Raw genomic sequence first — 17,973 nt, 5'->3', positions numbered from 1 at the left:
CAGGTCTTAATCATTGCCATATGACCTGCCTTAAAGGCTGGTCCACAGGAGGTAAGCAAACGGTTATCTAGGTCTATAAGCTAAAGAAGCATCCAAAGGGTTATCAAGAAGAGGACTGCTGAAAATAGATATTAGGCATTAGAATCTGAAGCTAGCAAACTTAAGAGGCAGGAACAGGAGAACTGCCAGTAAGGGAAGGCAAACAAGAAAGAGGGCAAGCTTGGGTAAATCTCTTAACAGACTGTGTGAAGGAAAATGATGAGGGACACTGGGACACTAGCACAAAATATAAGAAAATGGGATATTCCCATTTTAAATCGCATCAAAGAGAAATAAAATACCTAGGAATAAACCTAACCAAGGAGGGTAAAGACATACGCTGAGAACTATAAAACACTGATAAAGGAAATCAAAGGTGATTCAAGAAAATGGAAAGAAATCTGATGCCCTTGGATTAGAAGAATTAATACAGTTAAAATGGCCACACTACCCAAAGCAATCTACAGATTTAATGTAATCCCTATCAAATTACCCATAACATTTTTCACAGAACTAGAATAATCTTAAAATTTATATGGAACCACAAAAGACCCAAAATTGACAAAGCAAACCTAAGGAAAAAGAACAAAGTTGGAGGCATAAGCCTCCCAGACTTCAGACAATACTACAGAACTACAGTAATCAAAACAGCGAGGTATTGGCACAAAAACAGACATATAAACAGAACAGAATAGAAAGCCCAGAAGTAAACCCACACAACTACAGTCAATTAATCTTTGACAAAGAGCACAAGAATATGCAATGGAGAAAAGACAGTCTCTTCAGCAAGTGGTGTTGGGAAAACTGGACAGCCTCATGTAAATCAATGTAGTTAAGACACTCCCAAACAACATACACAAAAATAAGCTCAAAATGGCTTAAAGACTTAAGACGTGACACCATAAAACTCCTAGAAGAGAACATAGGCAAAACATTCTCTTACATAAATAGTAGCAATGTTTTCTTAGATCAGCCTCCCAAGGCAATAGAAATAAAAGCAAAAATAAACAAACGGGAACTAATCAAACTTATAAGCCTTTGCAGAGCAAAGGAAGCCATAAACAAAATGAAAAAACAGCCTACAGAATGGGAGAAAATATTTGCAAATGATGCAACTGACAGGGGCTTAATTTCCAAAATATACAAACAACTCATACAACTCAATAACGAAACAAACAAAAATCAAAAAATGGGCAAAATACCTAGACATTTTTCCAAAGAAGACATTCATGTGGCAAACAGAGAAATGCAAATCAAAACTACATTGAGGTATCACCTGACACTGGTCAGAATGGCCATCATTAAAGTCTACAAGTAATAAATGCTGGAGAAAGGGTGCGGAGAAAAAGGAACTCTCCTACACTGTTGATGGGAATGTAAATTGGTGCAGCCACTATGGAAAACAGTATAGAGGTTTCTCAAAAAACTAAAAATAGAGTTGCCATATGATCCAGCAATCCCACTCTTGGGCATATATCTGGAAAAGACAAAAAGCTCTAATTCAAAAAGATACACGCACCCCAATGTACACAGCAGCAATATTTACAATAGCCAAAACATGGAAACACTCTGATATATATATAAATGGACTATATATATATTCCATTTATATATATAAATGGAATATTACTCAGCCATTTAAAAAAAGAATAAAATAATGGAGGAGGAGACCTTCAAGATGGCGGAAGAATAAGACGTGGAGATCACCTTCCTCCCCACAAATACATCAGAAATACATCTACATGTGGAACAACTCAGAACACCTACTGAACGCTGGCAGAAGACCTCAGACCTCTCAAAAGGCAAGAAACTCCCCATGTACCTGGGTAGGGCAAAAAAAAAAAAAGAAAAAAACAGAGGCAAAAGAATAGGGACAGGACCTGCACCAGTGGGAGGGCGCTGTGAAGGAGGAAAGGTTTCCACACACTAGGAAGCCCCTTCGCGGGCGGAGACTGTGGGTGGCGGAGGGGGGAAGCTTCGGAGCCACGGAGGAGAGGGCAGCCACAGGGGTACGGAGGGCAAAGCGGAGAGATTCCCACACAGAGGATCAGTACCGACCAGCACTCACCAGCCCGAGAGGCTTGTCTGCTCACCCGCCGGGGCGGGCGGGGGCTGGGAGCTGAGGCTCGGGCTTCGATCGGATCCTAGGGAGAGGACTGGGGTTGGCTGCGTGAACACAGCCTGAAGGGGGCTAGTGTGCCACAGCTAGCCGGGAGGGAGTCCGGGGAAAAGTCTGGAGCTGCCGAAGAGGCAAGAGACTTTTTCTTGCCTCTTTGTTTCGGGGTGCATGAAGAGAGGGGATTCAGAGCGCCGCCTAAACGAGCTCCAGAGACAGGCGCGAGCCGCGGCTATCAGCACGGACCCCAGAGACGGGCAGGAGACGCTAAGGCTGCTGCTGCCGCCACCAAGAATCCTGTGTCCAAGCACAGGTCACTATCCACACCTCCCCTCCCGGGAGCTTGTGCAGCCCGCCACTGCCAGGGTCCCGTGATCCAGGGACAACTTCGCCGGGAGAACACATGGCACGCCTCAGGCTGCTGCAGCCACCAAGAATCCTGTGTGCAAGCACAGGTCACTATCCACACCTCCCCTCCCGGGAGCCTGTGCAACCCACCACTGCCAGGGTCCTGTGATCCAGGGACAACTTCCCCGGGAGAACACACGGCGTGCCTCAGGCTGGTGCAACGTCACGCCGGCCTCTGCCTCCACAGGCTCGCCCCACATTCTGTACCCCTCCCTCCCCCCGGCCTGAGTGAGCCAGAGCCCCCGATTCAGCTGCTCCTTTAACCCCGTCCTGTGTGAGCGAAGAACAGATGCCCTCAGGCGACCTACATGCAGAGACAGGGCCAAATCCAAAGCTTAAACCCCAGGAGCTGTGGGAACAAAGAAGAGACAGAGAAATCTCTCCCAGTAGCCTCAGGAGCAGTGGATTAAATCTCCACAATCAGTTTGATGTACCCTGCATCTGTGGAATACCTGAATAAACAACGTATCATCCCAAATTGAAGCGGTGGACTTTGGAAGAAACGATATATATATTTTCTTCCTTTTTCTCTTTTTGTGAGTGTGTCTGTATATGCTTCTGTGTGTAATTGTCTGTATAGCTTTGCTTTTACCATTTGTCCTAGGGTTCTGTCTGCCTTTTTTTTTTTTTTTTTTTTTTTTAGTATAGTTTTTAGCACTTCTTATCATTGGTAGATTTGTTTTTTGGTTTGGTTTCTCCTTTCTCTCTTTCTCTTTTTTTAAATTACATTTCAATTTTTTTATTTTTAATAATTATTTTTAATTTTAATAAATTTATTCTTTCTCTCTTTCTTTCTCTCTCTCTCTTTTTCTTTCCTTCTTTCTCCCTTTTATTCTGAGCCGTGTGGATGACAGGATGTTGGTGTTCCCGCTGGGTGTCATGCCTCTGCCTCTAAGGCGGGAGAGCCAAGTTCAGGACATTCGTCCACCAGAGACCTCCCAGCTCCACGTAATATCAAACAGCAAAAGCTCTCCCAGAGATCTCCATCTCAATGCTAAGACCCAGCTCCACTCAACGACCAGCAAGCTACAGTGCTGGACACCCTATGCCAAACAACTAGCAAAACAGGAACACAACCGCACCCACTAGCAGAAAGGCTGCCTAAAATCATAATAAGGTCACAGACACCCCAAAACACACCACCGGATGCAGACCTGCCCACCAGAAAGACAAGATCCAGCCTCATCCACCAGAACACAGGCACTAGTCCCCACCAACAGGAAGCTTACAAAACCCACTGAACCAACCTTAGCCACTGGGGGCAGACACCAAAAACAATGGGAACTACGAACCTGCAGCCTGCAAAAAGGAGACCCCAAACACAGTAAGTTAAGCAAAATGAGAAGACCCAGAAACACACACCAGATGAAGGAGCAAGGTAAAAACCCACCAGACCACACAAATGAAGAGGAAATAGGCAGTCTACCTGAAAAAGAATTCAGAGTAATGATAGTAAAGATGACCCAAAATCTTGAAAATAGAATGGAGAAAATACAAGAAATGTTTAACAAGGACCTAGAAGAACTAAAGAGCAAACAAACAATGATGAACAAGACAATAAATGAAATTATAAATTCTCTATAAGGAATCAATAGCAGAATAACCGAGGCAGAAGAACGGATAAGTGACTTGGAAGATAAAATAGTGGAAATAACTACTGCAGAGCAGAATAAAGAAAAAAGAATGAAAAGAATTGAGAACAGTCTCAGAGACCTGTGGGACAACATTAAATGTACCAACATTCGAATTATATGGGTCCCAGAAGAAGAAGAGAAAAAGAAAGGGACTGAGAAAGTATTTGAACAGATTATAGTTGAAAATTTCCCTAATATGGGAAAGGAAATAGTTAATCAAGTCCAGGAAGCACAGAGAGTCCAAAACAGGATAAATCCAAGGGGAAACATGACAAGATACATATTAATCACACTCTCAAAAATTAATACAAATAAAAAATATTAAAAGCAGCAAGGGAAAAACAACCAGTAACATACAAGGGATTCCCCAAAAGGTTAACAGCTGATCTTTCAGCAGAAACTCTGCAAGCCAGAGGGAGTGGCAGGACATATTTAAAGTGACGAAAGGGAAAAACCTACAACAAAGATTACTCTACCCAGCAAGGATCTCATTCAGATTCGATGGAGAAATTAAAACCTTTACAGACAAGCAACAGCCAAGAGAACTCAGCACCACCAAACCAGCTGTACAACAAATGCTAAAGGACCTTCTCCAGGTAGGAAACACAAGAGAAGGAAAATACCTACAATAAGTAACCCCAAACAATTAAGTAAATGGTAATAGGAACATACATATCGATAATTACCTTAAATGTAAATGGATTAAATGCTCCAACCAAAAGACATAGACTGGATGAATGAATATAAACACAAGACCCATATATATGCTGTCTACAAGAGACCCACTTCGAACATAGGGACACTTACAGACTGAAAGTGAGGGGATGGAAAAAGATATTCCATGCAAATGGAAATCAGAAGAAAGCTGGAGTAGCAATTCTCATATCAGACAATATAGACTTCAAAACAAAGACTATTACAAGAGACAAAGAAGGACACCACACAATGATCAAGGGATCAATCCAAGAAGAAGATATAACAATTGTAACTATTTATGCATCCAACATAGGAGCACCTCAATACATAAGGCAAATACTAACAGCCATAAAAGGGGAAATCAACAGTAACACAATCATAGTAGGGGACTTTAACACCCCACTTTCACCAATGGAAAGGTCATCCAAAATGAAAATAAATAAGGAAACACAAGCTTTAAATGATACATTAAACAAGACGGACCTAATTGATATTTATAGAACATTCCATCCAAAAATAACAGAATACACTTTCTTCTCAAGTGCTCATGGAACATTCTCCAGGATAGATCATATCTTGGGTCACAAATCAAGCCTTGGTAAAATTAAGAAAATTGAAATTGTATCAAGTATCTCTTCTGACCACAACGCTATGAGACTAGATATCAATTACAGGAAAAAAATCTGTTAAAAATACAAGCACATGGATGCTAAACAATACACTACAGAATAACCAAGAGATCACTTAAGAAATCGAAGAGGAAATCAAAAAAGAACCCTAGAAACAAATGACAATGAAAACACGATGACCCCAAACCTATGGGATACAGCAAAAGCAGTTCTAAGAGGGAAGTTTATAGCAATACAATCCTAACTTTAACAAGAAACATGTCAAATAAACAACCTAACCTTACACCTAAAGCAATTAGAGAAAGAAGAACAAAAAAACCCCAAAGTTAGCAGGAGGAAAGAAATCATAAAGATCACATCAGAAATCAATGAAAAAGAAATGAAGGAAACAGTAGCAAAGATCAATAAAACTAAAAGCTGGTTCTTTGAGAAGATAAACAAAATTGATAAACCATTAGCCAGACTCAAGAAAAAAAGGGAGAAGACTCAAATCAATAGAATTAGAAATGAAAAAGGAGAAGTAACAACTAACACTGCAGAAATACAAAGGATCATGAGAGATTACTACAAGCAACTATATGCCAATAAAATGGACAACCTAGAAGAAATGGACAAATTCTTAGAAAGGCACAACCTTCCGAGATTGAAACAGGAAGAAATAGAAAATATAAACAGACCAATCACAAGCACTGAAATTGAGACTGTGATATAAAATCTTCCAACAAACAAAAGTCCAGGACCAGATGGCTTCACAGGTGAATTCTATCAAACATTTAGAGAAGAGCTAACACCTATCCTCCTCAAACTCTTCCAAAATATAGCAGAGGGAGGAACACTCCCAAACTCATTCTACGAGGCCACCATCACCCTGATACCACAAGCAGATAAAGATGTCACAAAGAAAGAAAACTACAGACCAATATCACTGATGAACATAGATGCAAAAATCCTCAACAAAATACTAGCAAACAGAATCCAACAGCACATTAAAAGGATCATACACCATGATCAAGTGGGGTTTATCCCAGGAATTCAAGGATTCTTCAATATATGCAAATCAATCAATGTGATACACCATATTGACAAACTGAAGAAAAACCATATAATCATCTCAATAGATGCAGAAAATGCTTTCAACAAAATTCAACACCCATTTATGATAAAAACCCTCCAGAAAGTAGGCAAAGAGGGAACTTATCTCAACATAGTAAAGATCATATATGACAAACCCACAGCCAACATTGTCCTCAATGGTGAAAAACTGACACCATTTCCACTAAGATCAGGAACAAGACAAGGTTGCCCACTCTCACCACTATTATTCAACATTGTTTTGGAAGTTTTAGCCACAGTAATCAGAGAAAAAAAGAAATAAAAAAATCCAAATCGGAAAAGAAGAAGTAAAGCTGTCACTGTTTGCAGATGACATGATACTATACATAGAGAATCCTAAAGATGCTACCAGAAAAGTACTAGAGCTAATCAATGAATTTGGTAAAGCAGCAGGATACAAAATTAATGCACAGAAATCTCTTGCATTCCTATACACTAATGATGAAAAATCTGAAAGAGAAATTAAGGAAACACTCCCATTTACCACTGCAACATAAAGAATTAAATACCTCGGAATAAACCTACCTAAGGAGACAAAAGACCTGTATGCAGAAAACTGTAAGACACTGATGAAAGAAATTAAAGATGATACAGACAGATAAAGAGCTATACCATGTTCTTGCATTGGAAGAATCAGCATTGTGAAAATGACTATACTACCCAAAGCAATCTACAAATTCAATGCAATCCCTATCAAACTACCAATGGCATTTTTCACAGAACTAGAACAAAAAATTTCACAATTTGTATGGAAACACAAAAGACCCCGAATAGCCAAAGCAATCTTGAGAAAGAAAAACGGAGCTGGAGAAATCAGGCTCCTGGACTTCAGACTATAGTACAAAGCTACAATAGCTTTGTACAAAGTACAGTACAGTAATCAAGACAGTATGGTACTGGCACAAAAACAGAAACATAGATCAATGGAATAAGATAGAAAGCCCAGAGATAAACCCACGCACCTATGGCCAACTAATCTATGACAAAGGAGGCAAGGACATACAATGGAGAAAAGACAGTCTCTTCAATAAGTGATGCTGGGAAAATTGGACAGCTACTGGTAAAAGAATGAAATTAGAACACTCCCTAACACCATACATAAAAATAAACTCAAAATGGATTAGAGACCTAAATGTAAGACCGGACACTATAAAACTCTTGGAGGAAAACATAGGAAGAACACTCTTTGACATAAATCACAGCAAGATCTTTTTTGATCCACCTCCTAGAGTAATGGAAATAAAAACAAAAATAAACAAATGGGACCTAATGAAACTTCAAAGCTTTTGCACAGCAAAGGAAACCATAAGCAAGACGAAAAGACAACACTCAGAATGGGAGAAAATATTTGCAAACAAATCAACGGACAAAGGATTAATCTCCAAATTATATAAACAGCTCATGCAGCTCAATATTAAAAATACAAACAACCCAATCCAAAAATGGGCCAAAGACCTAAATAGACATTTCTCCAAAGAAGACATACAGATGGCCAAGAAGCACATGAAAAGATGCTCAACATCACTAATTATTAGAGAAATCGAAATCAAAACTACAATGAGGTACCACCTCACACCATTTAGAATGGGTGCCATCAGAAAATCTACAAACAACAAATGCTAGAGAGGGTGTGGAGAAAAGGGTACCCTCTTGCACTGTTGGTGGGAATGTAAATTGATACAGCCACTATGAAGAACAGTATGGAGGTTCTTTAAAAAACTAAAACTAGAATTACCATATGACCCAGCAATCCCACTACTGGGTATATACCCAGAGAAAACCATAATTCAGAAAGACACATGCACCCCAATGTTCCTTGCAGCACTATTTTCAATAGCCAGGTCATGGAAGCAACCTAAATGCCCATTGACAGACGAATGGATAAAGAAGATGTGGTACATATATACAATGGAATATTACTCAGCCATAAAAAGGAACGAATTTGGGTAATTTGTTGAGACGTGGATGGATCTAGAGACTGTCCTACAGAGTGAAGTAAGTCAGAAAGAGAAAAACAAATATCGTATATTAACGCATATATGTGGAACCTAGAAAAATGGTACAGATGAACTGGTTTACAGGGCAGAAATTGAGACACAGATGTAGAGAACAAACGTATGGACACCAAGGGGGGAAAGCAGCGGGGGTGGGGGGGGTGATGAATTGGAAACTGGGATTGACATGTATACACTGATGTGTATAAAACTGATGACTAATAAGAGCCTGCTGTATAAAATAAAATTAAATTAAATTAAAAAATTTAAAAAAAAAAAAAGAATGTGCTTTGCCCAGTGCTGGGTACATGACAGAGGGGGGTCAATTTCTTTTCTCACCTTCCCACTCACACCAGCATTTCAGCTTTGATGGTGTCCTTACCCAGCCCTGGACACTGTGCTCCACAATGCTGTTCTCTGTACTCCCACACACCTTTGATCATAGTTCACGTACCACTTACCCTATTTTGTATGTATCCTATTTATTTTAAGCAATTTAGATGTAATTATTTTGAGTAATTAGTCTTTTCTCTCTTTCTAGATTAAAAACACGTCAAGGACAGAGGTTTGATCTTGTTCATCTTCTTATCTCTCAATGCATATAGTATTATGTACTGAACATAATAGGAACTCTATAAATGTGTACTAAGTTGAATTGTATAATTTTACATGTTTTATGCAAGTTTTAAAATAAAAGAACGTTTTGCTTTAAGGATTAAAAGACTTAGAAGCAGAACAGAGAATTACCATATTGCAAATACAGTATAGCCCCCTAGCACCCAACACAGGTCTTGAAATACAGTCAGTGTTCCCTAAATTGTGTTGATTAACTTGTGTGTCACAGACTGAACACCTAGTATGATGAATACAGTGTTCAAAAATAAGTGTTTTTAGTCAAAAAAGACTTGGACAAAAGAGATGTCAGTAATATCTACTTAAACCCATCATTACTACTGGAAAAAAATGCCCAAAGAAAATCGGTTCTAATGGTATTGAACAGCAAAATTATTCTGCTCTGGAATATGAGTTTTAGTTTTAATAGGTTTGTAGTCTCTGTTTCCAAAGAAACTAAAACCTGAGAAATTGAGCTTAAATTGTATGCACAAATGTATAATGACTTTTAGGATGCTTTAGCTGAACTGTATTCAGTGAAAATAATTACGTTTCCCGTTTTATTTGTGGTAAATAATATGAAGAGCTAATGTTTGAACAGATTAAAAATTAAATACATAATAACTTTTAACTATTTATCTTGAAAGTAAAAAAAAAAAACCAAACTTTTATAATAGAGTACGAAAGTTATTACTGATGTAACTTTAACAGTCGTTGCTGTTAATTCTTTAAAAATACATGTCAAAATGGTTAAGATGATGACCTGCTGTCAGAGAGACACCAGGGTTACATCTATAGCTTTAGACCTTGACCAAATTACTTAACCTCCAAATCTCCATTTGCTCACCTGTAATATGAAGATAACAGGAGTGTCCATTTGAAGGGTTGCTGTAAAAATGAAATGATTAAATGATACTGATTGTAAAGCACTGTGCCTGGCACCAAAGTAAGGCCTTGATAAATGGCAGTCATAATCATCATCATTATTACAGAAGTTAAACTAGTTGTAATTATATAGAACTTGGTTATATATTTTATATACCTAAAATATGTGATATCGGCGAGATATGTACCTAAATCGCAGCTACCTTCTGGCAATATATTTTACGAAGCAGTCTTCTTCCAAAGGAGATCCCAAGGCGGCTAGAGCCACTCCAGCCAAGTGGCACAGTCTTCACCCCTCGGGCGCGCGGATGGCTCTGTCGCGGGCCGGCTCCCCAGGCTGTGCGGCGGCCGGGCGGTGCTCAGCGGGCGCGGGCCTGGGGCGGGCGCCGGAGCCCGGACGGCGCGGCGCGGCGCGGCGCGGCGGGCCCCGGACAAGCCTCCCGCGCCGCCCCGCCCGCTCGGCTGGGATGAGTGACGGCGACAACAGGTGCGGCGCGGCGTCCGCGGCTTCTCCGGAGCCCCCGAGTTTGGCGCGTCAGGCCCCCGGGGGTCAGACTTTGACTCTGCAAACTGGCCTCCTCACCCCGCACCAGCCTTCCGAAGTCGCCCCTCAACAGGCTTCTTGCACCTTAGTAAAGCCTGAGGTCACCTCCACCTCTCGAAACCCACGAGTCCCAGAGGCCAACTTTTCTCCAAAGGGCAGGAGAAGGAAAGGCGTGAAAGGCGTGCGGTGCATGGAACTCTGCATAACCGTTCGCTCTCTCCTCCCCAGCCGTCCGAGAACAGGCGCGAGTGGCTCCAGAAGGGAGCCCTCGCTCCGCACACCCCACGCCCGCCCCGACCTGCTGTACGCTCTGCCCCTGAGACGGCCCAGCTCGGCGACCACGGGCCACCGCCGAAACCCGCACGCCCGCGCCCCTCCCCGGCTTGCGGCGCCCGCCCGCACCGCCGTCCCCCGACCTAGGCGACGCCGTCAGCCCCTCCCCACCTCCCGCCCCCCGGGTGGCAGGTTCAGGCCCCGGGTCCGAGTCTGCGGCCCTGCAGCTGCCACCAACGCCGTCGCCGCCAGGGGGAGAGAGTCTCCGTCGGGAAACGTGGTATTGCTTCCTGGGTGTGACGGTGCTTTCAAACTTTAGGTTTCTGTTCCTTTCTCCCTGGCTTTTGAAGAACAGAGAGGAAGATGGAGACCGAGTCCGGGGCGGTGAGTACGGCGGTCAAGGCCCAGGGTCCTGGGCCCCGGGGTAGTGGGGAGAAGGAGCAATGTGGACTCCGTCTGTGAGGGGCTGGAAGGGCGAGTCTAGAGCCTGCGATTTTGTCGGGAAGTAACGTGGTCAGGGAGCCCCATCGACTGCCGCGAAGAGCGGCCCGCCTGCAGGCCCCGTCGGGTTGTGTCGTAGGGTCGGGAAGGTGCGGCCACCGGGCCTGGACGGGGTGTAGACGGGATGGGAGACTTCGGCAGCGACCAGGAGGCGGTGGGTGGCTGGGCCCTGTGCACCAGGCCGGGTCCACGCTAGAGAAACAGCTTTCCCGCCGAAATTAGACTCACTGCGTCTTTGACGCTCACTCCCACCGGACTCCGCCTAGCCGCCCCCCTGAGGCGTTGCCCCGGCGGCTGAAGCCTCCTCTCCTCGACTGGTCAGCGGGGACCAGAAGGCCCAAGAGACCTGGCCGGGGGCTGGGGCGGGGCTGGGTAGCGGGGACCTGTGCCCAGGTCGGACCGGAACCTCTAGCACCAGGTGCGAGCCCAAGCCAGCCAGGGCCGGGCGGGAGAGGGGCGGGAGACCGATTAGGCCCGAGGACCTGCGGCAACGTGCCGCCGCGCCCCGCCCGGCGCCCGCCGGCAGCCAATCAGCGAGCGCCACGCGAGGCTCGCCTGGCAGACTGCACACTAGGCCGGCGTCGGAGTCGGTGCCGTTGAGGGTTCCCGCCACTGCTGCTGGCGGGTTTGCAGGGCAAAATTTCTCGCTGGCTAGCCTTCTTTTCCCTCCCGCACTTTGGTGGGGAGGGAGTGGATCCTCGAGGCAGTGATCAAGTTCACGATGACCCGAGAGAACCCAAGGAAGTTGTCGCCTCAGCCATTTCCCCCAGCGCCTCAGCTTGCTGGCTTCGGAGGGGAAGGAGCACGGAGGCCGTAACTGCGACGGTTAGCCCGCCCTTTTCTTGTTGTCTTTGTTGGCGAAGTAGATGATAGATTTCGAGGTTAATTTTAGAGGGGAGGAGGCAGTGGGGGCACATTACTTTGGGGAAAATTTTAAATAAACTAGTACTAGAAGTTTTACTAAGGACCCTTACTGCTAACCCCAAAACAGCACCAGTCTAAGTGCTCTTCATACATTTGAAAAATTATTGCCAGCAGAATTTGAGGCTTTCTTAACTCAGTGAATCGCTAACCTTCTCTGAGGAACTTAAAGATCGCCTCTACCTGAGCCTTGTTACTACCAAGATTAAAATATTTTCTAGGCTATTATTCATGTTGTAGTCTTCAGCCCACCCACAACCTAAGGGTTGGCATATCGTGAGCAGGAAGAAATGACTCATTTATTCATTCGTTCAACAAATATTTATTGAACACATGCTATATATGGTCCCTACTTTAGATGCTGCGGTGAACAAAACAGGCAAAACCCTCCTCTTTTTTGAACGTTACATTATAGTGGAAAGAGACAGACAACAAACATAATAAATAAATTACATGGTATTACATGTTGGTAAGTGGTAAGGAGAAAAATAAAACAGTTGGCACCCACAATAGGAGTCTTAGAAAATGAAGAATGAAGTGAGTGGTATGTAAAAAGTTCGTGTTTTTCCTTCCTTGCTATCATTTAACTGATTTCTCAAGATTGGAAATAAAGCACTCTGTTCTCTTCCATTCACGTCATTCCTCTCTTAATGAAAACTAATGGAGTTGACTTTTATTTAAACAAATTTGGAACAAAAGAGTTCATCCATTGAATTCATTTTGTTTTTAAGAAGAGAATTTCATGACGATTGATTTTTTTTTTTAACTTTGCAAATAGGTAATGACTACATTCTGTAACCCGGCAGAGAGAAAAGATTGTATCTACCAGAGCTGTTCTGTTATCTCTAGCAATACAAGTCCACAGTTGAAAAGTAAAACTAAGCATCCCAGAATCATCCAGTCTGGGCACTATGTCTTACAAGTAAAGTGACTGAAGTTACAAATAACGTCCAAATCCCCAGGGAGGATGCTGTTAGGATTCCCAGTTTTTTTAATTGGCAACTACAACATAGCTATTATTAAATATGATGACTCTGTGGTTTAAGAGATGTTTTTATGAACTCCCTTACTAGGGAGTGTTTTTCCCCCTTAAGACTAGATGGAGAATAGAGCCCATAAGGTCCAGCCTATAGCCCCATAGTCACTACTGGCCTAGTCATTTCTCTGTACATCTTGCAGACATTAATTTAGGGATTATGGTTTTATTGGCCAATGAAGTGAAAGGAGAGCAAATGTGAAAAAGGACAGCTCCATTATCTAAGTTGGAAATTCATTTTCATGAATTTGTTTCTCAGAGAATTTAAATCATTAACTCCAAGCTTTTTGAAGCACTCATTTAGGGTCTCAAAAGTCTGTTTCGTGTTCCCAGAAGGAGAATAATTAGCAAGTTCTTAAATTGGTTTCTCTTTAAAATTCTATTCTCAAGCCTTGTTTTTTTTTTCAGATGTACCTTAAGAGTCTACTATCTTGCCATTGTGCAAAGGCGTATATGTTAATATATATTTATTAAAATCTAAATTAGGTCCCCTGACTTAGAATTGTGAACATATGAATATGAGCTCAATTCTTTAGCATAAAGAAAAAATTAGTATAAAAAATTTTAGTATGAAAATTTATGCCTGTGAGTTATAGGTATACAATTTTTTTTTTTTTTTTTTTTTACAAAATCGGTCCACTTTTCCAGTTGCCAAGTGCATTTTAAAAATTTGACTTTAGAGTTGAAAAACTGTGAACTTGTGTCAGAGTCTGTTTACTTGTCAATGCCCTTTAGCCAGAGACCACCACAAATACACCTGCAGTTTATTAAAGTTGGATCTTCTGAATTAACAACAAGGAAGAACATACACCATGCGGCCTCTCAGCAGGAAGGTGTTAGAAGAACTTATTATAGGATTTAAGCTTATATTAAGCACTTTTTAGAGAGGGTTTAATGAAGAAGGCTTTACTCTGAAATACGTGTTGTCAGGAAGTGGGAGTAATTCTATGACTGGGTCTGTTAATTCTTACCTAGGAGGCAAGAAAAATAGATTGAAGCTAAAGCTGTGATTGATAAAGAAGGAGCGGTCTTATCAGGCAGGATAGAAGGACGTTTGGTCATTCTTGTGGTTTGGGCAATGCTTTTGTTTTTGTCAATGTACAGATATGATTATGGAGTGGTCTTGTTTTTATCTTCATCCATCACAGTCACAGAGGAGCCTTGCCCAATGTTGGTGTTCTGTTAACAAGAGAACACCACAGCCTAGCTGTGAGTTCCCGGCCAACTCCTAACAACACCAGGGCCTAGTAGGTTGTGCCAGGCCAGCTCCTAGCTGTCCAGGGTTACTCTTCTCTTTTTCAAACTTCTTTTTGAGTTTAATATTCTTCCTTAATGCTTATAATATTTAAATAGTACAGTTAATAATAACTAACATATGTATGTTTAAATAATATATTTAAGATTTAAGATCGTCTCTGTAGAGGAATGAATTCTACATTTCTTATATTTTTGTTGCCCCCAAAAGTTATTAGCTCTAATTATAATCTTCATACTATTAGCATAAAATTAAAGTCTGAAATACTACATTGTGTCAATGACTTATCTTTTTGAAGGATATATGCTTTCATCCTGCATCAAAACTTATACCCAGTACTAAGAGTTTAAAAGAATTTTATTTTACAGCAAACATCAAATCAGACGCAAACAGATTCATTATCTCCATCCCCTAATCCTGTGTCACCTGTGCCTTTGAATAACCCAACAAGTGCCCCAAGATATGGAACAGTGATCCCTAATCGCATCTTTGTAGGAGGAATCGACTTTAAGGTACCTAATTATGCATGCAACGTAGTGTATTCTTTGTATTAGAAGTGTTTTATTTCTCAGAAATTGTTTCTTCCTGCAACTTTAAAAATAATAATATATTTGCTATTTGCATAATGATTAGTAGGTTTCAAATTGTCTTAATATAAAGAATCTTTTCAACAACAATGTAGGTTAAATAGAGTATATGTAATTGTACAATTTCACATACAAGGAAATTGAGGCTCACTGACGTATCTATAGGCTCCTAGCTACTTAGTGACAAAGTGAAAACTAGAATTCTATTTTTCTGACTCATATCTCCACATGCTTTATTTCACCATATCACACTAATTATACTTTTTTACTCTAATAGCCCAAATAATGAGTGATTATAATTTTCAAAAGAAGACTCAATTAAGGAAAAAGAAAACAAAAACACAGCATTTTTATGAAATCCTGTTTCTTTATCCCAACTTTCATCTTAGGCTCCTGAGTAACTTCCTAAACTTCTGTCTTTTGCAGGTTGCTTTCTATCACCTAATTTAGAATTTGATCACTAAAAAAGGCCTGTGTCTTAGAATAAAGCATTTTAACAGTAATATGTTTAAATAATGTGATCAGCCATTTCACTCTTTCAGAGAGGCATAGTTTTGTGAGATGTTTTGCAGCACCCCCATGTGGGAGGTGGTAGTTAAACCCCTACAGGAAAGGCAAGCATAGATAATTTAGGAGCACTCTTACTTCCAAGTGGATATATCGAAGGATTTCCAAGCTTCCATATTACATACTGGAAATTTCAGGGAGAGTTGTCTTAATAAAAAAAAAAAAACTTGTGCAATTAGGATATGATATTTGACATTTAATACTCGCTATTTTCCAATGATCAATCTCTCACAATTTGTATGGAATTACTTTTTTCCTGCTCAAGATAAATGTTACACTTAATGTATTTGTCAAAACTGTGAGTCTTAAGCAAGTATGTGATTGGTTCACTAAAAATAAGGAAAATAATTTCTTATGAAATGCTTATTTTTAAAAAATTTTCTGTTTCTATAGAAAATATTAATAGCTGACCATAAATATTCAAGTTGAATATTCTTGTTCAGAATTTATATTATATTAGCTTAGTATATTTTTAAATAAATAATCAATAAATGTAATAATTTATATGGCTAGGTTAGTGTAGGTTTTTATTGAAGCCAATCAGCTACAATATGAACTTTGGGGGCCATTATTACAGTACAGTCATAGCTTTAACATAACTGCTAGGGTTCTCTCCCTCATACTTATACCTTTCGCAAAACCACAGGTAATTTCCAGCAAGGAAATAGTTTACCATAGTAGCAAGCAGTCTCAAACTTTTTAAAATTCTTCTTTTTAGAACCCTACAGCCCATCCCTTTTAATATTTAATCATCTTGACTTTTAATCTCCTTACTTTTCAGCAAAGAAATGGAGCTGCAAAACTGAGCTAGTGATTTTTCTATCAGAGAATAGTTTGAATTAATTTGTTTTCAAGTCTCTAACAGAAACCTTATTCTGACGTTGATTCCATTTTGTGTTTATTGAAATGAGGCAGTCAGTTATTCTCAGATTAACTCAGTATTTGTCATCATCCAGTTTAGCAGGCTTTAGGTTACCAACTAAAAACCAGTAAGTAGTGAGGTAGCAGTGGAACTCAAGAAATATTGCTCTGGTGTTAGGCATGTCTTTTCCTAGATATATAAAGAAAAATTTTTTCTATGGATATTTAAAGTTCCTCTTGGGGGCAAACACTTATAGCTGAACCAGAAAATGAAATTGCAATGAATTTAGTGTGAATACTCTAGAGAAAGGTGATAAGGGTCTATTATGAGACTATTTCAATTAAAACCAGATATGCCAAACCATCTTTGTAGACATCTTGTACATGATAATCTAATTATGACTCAATTTTTTTTGCATATCATCATAATGTCTGTATTTAGCTGACATGTATATTGAGTACAGATAGAGCATCTAAAAACTTTAAATCTTGTAGCCCCTCTGTTGTTATCACAAATTGAGTTCAGGTACTTTTGGAAATATATTTCCTTCCTAAGACCTTACTTTTCCTGGGGACTCTGCTGATTAAAATAGAGTGACTGGTATAGGCCAGCATAACCTAGTTCCACTGCTATGACTGTGGGCCTCTCTGAACCACAAGAACCAATAGTAGTATGCCCTTAGTATAGTTATAGCCATGCCTAGTACAATTTTATTAAAAACTAGCTAACTAGAGAACAAGAATTCCTTTAAATAGTGAGCCTTCTTTGTAGTTTTTTAAAAATTCAGCTTAAAATATTTTATTGTGGTATAATATTTTAACAACATAGTATTAACAACTCTGCATAAAGCAAAGTTTTCATATTGATTTAATAACCTAGTGGTTTCATGCACTGTTTTTATGATGAGAGGCATTCTTATATCCATATTGTTATTTATGTTACCTTTTGTGTCTCCAAACCAAGCATAGGAGTTGTTTCATCTTTTATCAATTAAAATGGTTTTTGTGTGTTTTCTTTTTATACCATTAGACACATGAAAATGATTTAAGAAAATTTTTTTCCCAGTATGGGTCTGTAAAAGAAGTGAAGATTGTAAATGACAGAGCTGGAGTGTCCAAAGGGTTAGTATCACTATAGATAGTACATAGAATTGACAATTGTATTTTTATTGGATTACTAGGTTTTGTATACTAACTTACTTTGGTTCCATTTTTTAAAAGAGAGTTTCATGCCTTCTTCTTTCCTCCTACCTTTTGATTTCAGTGTGTGTGTTTGTGTATTTTGGAAGAATGGTGACACTA

The 17,973-nt window shown here is 40.4% G+C and overlaps 2 protein-coding genes across 3 annotated transcripts in view; one reads left to right on the top strand and one right to left on the bottom strand.

Moving 5' to 3' along the window:
• PLCL1 (phospholipase C like 1 (inactive)) overlaps positions 1-10,522 on the bottom strand; it is a 399,684-nt gene extending 389,162 nt beyond the window's left edge. For both annotated transcript variants that reach the window (XM_082466978.1, XM_082466979.1), the window contains exon 1: positions 10,330-10,522. The gene's annotated coding sequence lies outside the window, so the exon portion shown is untranslated. The remainder of the gene's footprint in view (positions 1-10,329) is intronic.
• Positions 10,523-11,133: 611 nt separating this feature from the next.
• BOLL (boule homolog, RNA binding protein) overlaps positions 11,134-17,973 on the top strand; it is a 38,574-nt gene continuing 31,734 nt past the window's right edge. The window contains exons 1-3 of the mRNA XM_082467404.1: positions 11,134-11,327; positions 15,025-15,168; positions 17,702-17,793. Coding sequence (XP_082323530.1) covers positions 11,307-11,327; positions 15,025-15,168; positions 17,702-17,793 — 257 coding nt within the window. The 5' untranslated portion in view covers positions 11,134-11,306. The remainder of the gene's footprint in view (positions 11,328-15,024; positions 15,169-17,701; positions 17,794-17,973) is intronic.

This window comes from Balaenoptera physalus, assembly GCF_965194825.1.
Source record: "Balaenoptera physalus genome assembly, chromosome: 6".
Taxonomy (NCBI): Eukaryota; Metazoa; Chordata; class Mammalia; order Artiodactyla; family Balaenopteridae; genus Balaenoptera; species Balaenoptera physalus.
Note: the sequence above shows the minus strand (reverse complement) of the source record. Positions and strands in the feature narration are given on the sequence as shown.